This window comes from Pseudophryne corroboree, chromosome 1 (assembly GCF_028390025.1).
Source record: "Pseudophryne corroboree isolate aPseCor3 chromosome 1, aPseCor3.hap2, whole genome shotgun sequence".
Lineage (NCBI taxonomy): Eukaryota > Metazoa > Chordata > Amphibia > Anura > Myobatrachidae > Pseudophryne > Pseudophryne corroboree.
This window is the reverse complement of record NC_086444.1, coordinates 1,209,727,231-1,209,731,494: the sequence shown is the minus strand read 5'-3', so window position 1 is coordinate 1,209,731,494 and position 4,264 is coordinate 1,209,727,231. Positions and strand designations below refer to the sequence as shown.

At 52.6% G+C, this 4,264-nt stretch overlaps 1 protein-coding gene across 1 annotated transcript; it reads right to left on the bottom strand.

Moving 5' to 3' along the window:
• Positions 1-379: 379 nt before the first annotated feature.
• LOC135022432 (interferon lambda-3-like) lies at positions 380-1,308 on the bottom strand. Its single transcript, XM_063953317.1, has one exon. The coding sequence runs from the start codon at positions 1,035-1,037 to the stop codon at positions 495-497; it is 543 nt and encodes a 180-aa protein (XP_063809387.1). The 5' UTR covers positions 1,038-1,308; the 3' UTR covers positions 380-494.
• Between the last annotated feature and the right edge of the window lie 2,956 nt (positions 1,309-4,264).

Below are 4,264 nucleotides of genomic sequence, written 5' to 3'. Positions count from 1 at the left end.
TCCAATCAGATGCCAGATATTCCCTGATACCTGAGGCATTACATGGGAGCGATCAAGCGGCCTGGATGAGAGAGTAACCCGGAAAATGAATGTACCTGCTGGATATATATCTTAGCGGGCCGGCTGGTGTAACCTGCGTTCATGGTCTCTGAGTGATTGACGCTGCAGTAGATAAAGTAGGAGGACAATTACTTTTATTTGTAGAAAAAGGTAAAATTTATTTAAAAAAAGATGTTAACAACCCCAATGCGTCCTCCAGGGAGCCAGGGAACCATACATAAATAACAATGAATATATCATTTAGTTGAACAATGATATTATAAAGGAATCTATAAATAAATAAAATAAATAATAAAATAAATAAATTTCAAACAGGGCATTCTTTGTTATGATGATTAGCCAGATCCACCAGAGAAAGACGGGAGACCTCTTGTAGGATCAGGAGCCAGGCATGAGTATACGGAGGGAGGTCTAGCTTCCTCTTGTTCTAGGTCTCACCTGACAAGCTTTCCTGCAGCCCAACAAGTCACATCTTCTACCCTTAGTGAGATGAGGCTGAGTAACACAGCTCCCTGGACACATTCTGGAGATGCTGCTTCTGTAAAACGTTGGAGGTGGTGCAGCCAGGGCCTCAGCCGCTGGGAGGCAGGTTCTCTGTATTCTGGTGACTCCCTACAGATCATCAGGTCATCTCTCAGTGTGAGGAAAGCCATAAGTGACTGTGATACAGCGTCGGGCACAGCAGATGTGGACATATTGGTCAGTACATCTGTAGCTAGTGACACTCGCTCCAAGGTCAGGATCAGGCGGTCACTGGGCTCCAGGTCACATACAGACGGCTTGTGTCTCATCATTCTCCTGTAACATCTGGTTGCATTGATGGACATGTTCTTCTCAGAATCACTTTGCAGCTGTCTCAGGAGTTTGACGTCAGTGGGAGACACGGATAAATACCGGGACACCGGGCAGTGTCTTCTTTGCGGGGATCCACTCACTGCCACCACTAGTATGGTGATGGTCACAAGTCTGATGTCCATTGTTTATGTGCTGGTCTGGATACAGGGTTCTTCTGCTGGAAACCTGCCGGGTTACACTGCGTCTCTCCAGCGCTGGTCTCAGGTCTAGTTCCAGTCTCTCCATGTTTCTTCCTTTATATCTCAGTCTCCAGGAGAAAAGTCTCTTCATTTTCATGATGTTAAGGTTTCTTCTTGCGTCCGGAATACAAGTGACAGGAGAGAGGTGACAGCAGCCGCTGGGAATCCTGCACTACTTTCACTTTCCTTCCCATACAGGTGAGACGCTGATGTTAGGTAACTGGGAGGATACTTCCTCCTGTCACACCACAAGCGCCTCCCTCCTGTTACAGGTCAGACAAGGATTCCTCCTGTCACACAGAGATCACATCCATATTGCTGCATCTCCATGTATTACAGGGCTGGTGACTGCGGGGCTTGCTGTGCAATACGTTACTGACAGCTGTGACTAACAATAAGGGAATGACTGCAATGTATCACTGGCAGCGGGGCATTCTCCTTGTAAGGTGTGACTGATAATAGATAGGGGGTATCTCTGCGACAGGTATGGACGGACATGGGGATGCTGTCTCCACAAATATCTCTAGCCTAGGTATATGCATCCGTTGGGATCAGTGGTTGGTGATGACTTGGAGGACCCCGGCAGACTTCTTCCTGCTGCTTCTACAGAGCCCATACTTACTTGAGTTCTTGGATGGGAAAGCAGCTCCTATATCTCACACTACCTACAATAACCTCCGTATAGTGGGCTTTGGTCTCATTCAGTTCTATATATATGTGATACACCATTAGTAGCCACCTGTATTGATATATATTGGGCATCACTGTGCATACAGTATTTAAAAAAAAAAAACTGTAGGGACACTACAGATTATGAAGATACACAAATATCCCTCATAGAGGGACGGAGTTATACCGAGCAGTGTGTGATCTGTCTCTGAGGAGAGGGGCGGAGTGATTCAGGCTGAGGGTGATGAGTCCTGTCAGGGGTTCTCTCCTGAGGTAGCTTGGAGAGAGGGGAGCTGCCTTCCCCTTGGTGACTGACAGCAAAGGCTTGTAGTTAGGAGGAAACGCTGTCCTCAGCCCATACCTCCAAACTGTCTTGCTGTTTGGATACTGTCCCGCCAGCAGGCCATAGTGTCCCGCGGACGGGAAGGGGGGGCAGGTTGGGGAAGCCTATGACCGCTGCTCTGCTCTACGCATGTGCACGACATTTAACAGTGCAGGGAGATGAGCCGGGGAGCAGCTTAGGGAGAACTGGGCATGCCCACAAAATGATGAATGCTGGGTTCATACGGCAAGACCCCGCGCCATCCTCCTAAGGCCCCGCCCCATTTTGGTCATGGGAGCACCTCTGGCATGCCAGATCCCAATAACAAATCGTAAGAAGTTGAGGGGTATACTGAGGAACATGTCTGTCACCTGTGCCACACATTGCAATTGCACTGCAGCATTTATCATTGCAATAATCACAAAGCACAGTAAAAGCTGTAAACAAGTGAGCTCTCAGGGTGTAGTTAAAGATCAGACATTTCTCCTCAAGAAATAGCTCTCAGGAGAAGCTGCCTCTGAGACACTGTAATTGTAAGATCACATCTGCAGCAGACATCACTGCACAGAGCCACAGCAGATGACAAGAGACAGGGGCTAAGGGGGTAATTCAGACCTGATCGCTAGGCAGTGATTTTTGCAGCCCTGCAATCAGATAGTCGCTGCCTACAGGGGGAGTGTATTTTAGCTGTGTAAGTGTGAGAACGTATGTGTAGCAGAGCTGTACAAACAGATCTTGTGCAGTCTCTGCGCCGCCCAGAACTTACTCAGCCGCTGCAAACACTTCAGCCTGTCCGGGACCAGATTTGACGTCAGGAACCCTCCCTGCAAACGCTAGGACACGCCTGCGTATTTCCAGACACTCCCAGAAAACAGTCAGTTGCCACCCACAAACGCCTTCTTCCTGTCAATCTCCTTGCGAACGCCTGTGCGAATGGATCCTTCACACAATCCCGTCACTGAAAGGCCCTCCCCGTTGCAGCCGTGCGACGCGCCAGTGCAATGCGGTACATATGCATGCACAGTTCAGATCTGATCGCCCGCTGTGCGAAAACGCACAGCAGCGATCAGATCTGAATTACCCCCTAAGTACTATATCCTAGAACTAGGAGCTTCATCGCGCCCTACGGGCGCTCTTCACACCGTCGCAAGGGGCTACACCCCCTTAACCCTTGCATGCCTTTCTGGGGTTCAATATTTGTGTTATATGGAGTATCACCTGCATTCCTTTGTTAGTGGTTAAATATTGCACAATGAAAGGGTGTGCGATGGTGAAGTAGGCGCAGCCCCTTGCGACGGCGTGAACAGCACCTGCAGGCCACAATGTACAGAATGTAGCGGGTGCGGGGGGTAATGCGAATGGTGTCTGTAGATGCTGGGGATGGAGGGGGGACGGAAGTGGGGGTGGGGCCCGGATGGGGAAGGGTTGGGAGGTGCTGCGGGTGGGGGAGGGGCAGAGGAGTGGGGGATGCAGATGGGGGAGGCGTCCGGAGGCACTGCAGGTGGGGGAGGGGCAGGGGTGCCATGGGTGGGGGAGGGGCACGTGTGGCGATGTTGCAGATGGGTGAAGGGTTCCGGAGGTGCTGTGGGATGGGAAGGGGCGTTAGTGCCGCTGGTGGGGTAGGGGTCCGCAGGCGCCATGGGTAGGGGAGGGGCAGGTACGGGTGTTGTGGCGGATGGGGAAGGAGGTCCGGAGGTGCTGCAGGTGGTGGAGGGGCAGGTGCGGGGGTGCCATTGGTGGGGGAGGGGTGGGGGAGGGGGGGACCGCGGATGGAGGAGGGTGTCTGCAGATGCTGCGGGTGGAGGGGGGCAGGTGTGGGGGAGACATATAAGGGGGGTGAATGGTGGAGGGGGCCTGGAGATTGCTGGGGGTGGTAAAGGGGCGGAGGAGTGGGAGCCGCGGGTGGTGTAGGGGGTCTGGAGGCACAGCATGTTGGGGAGGGGTGGAGTGCCGCATGTGGTGGAGGGGAAGGTGCGGAGGTGTGGTGCATTGGGGAGAGGTCTGGAGGTGCTGCGGGTACTGTACCTGCCAAAAAGGTAGTTGGAGGGTATGCAGTAACAGGGCCAGGACAGGGGTGACAGGGTCAGAGCAGGGTTGACTGGGCCAGGACATGGGTGACAGGGTCAGAACAGGGGTGACAGGGTCAGAACAGGGGTGACGGGGCCAGGACAGGGGTGAC

Excerpts from the sequence above, each read along its gene's own strand:
- LOC135022432 (XM_063953317.1), bottom strand. The coding sequence starts at position 1,037 with ATGGACATCAGACTTGTGACCATCACCATACTAGTGGTGGCAGTGAGT.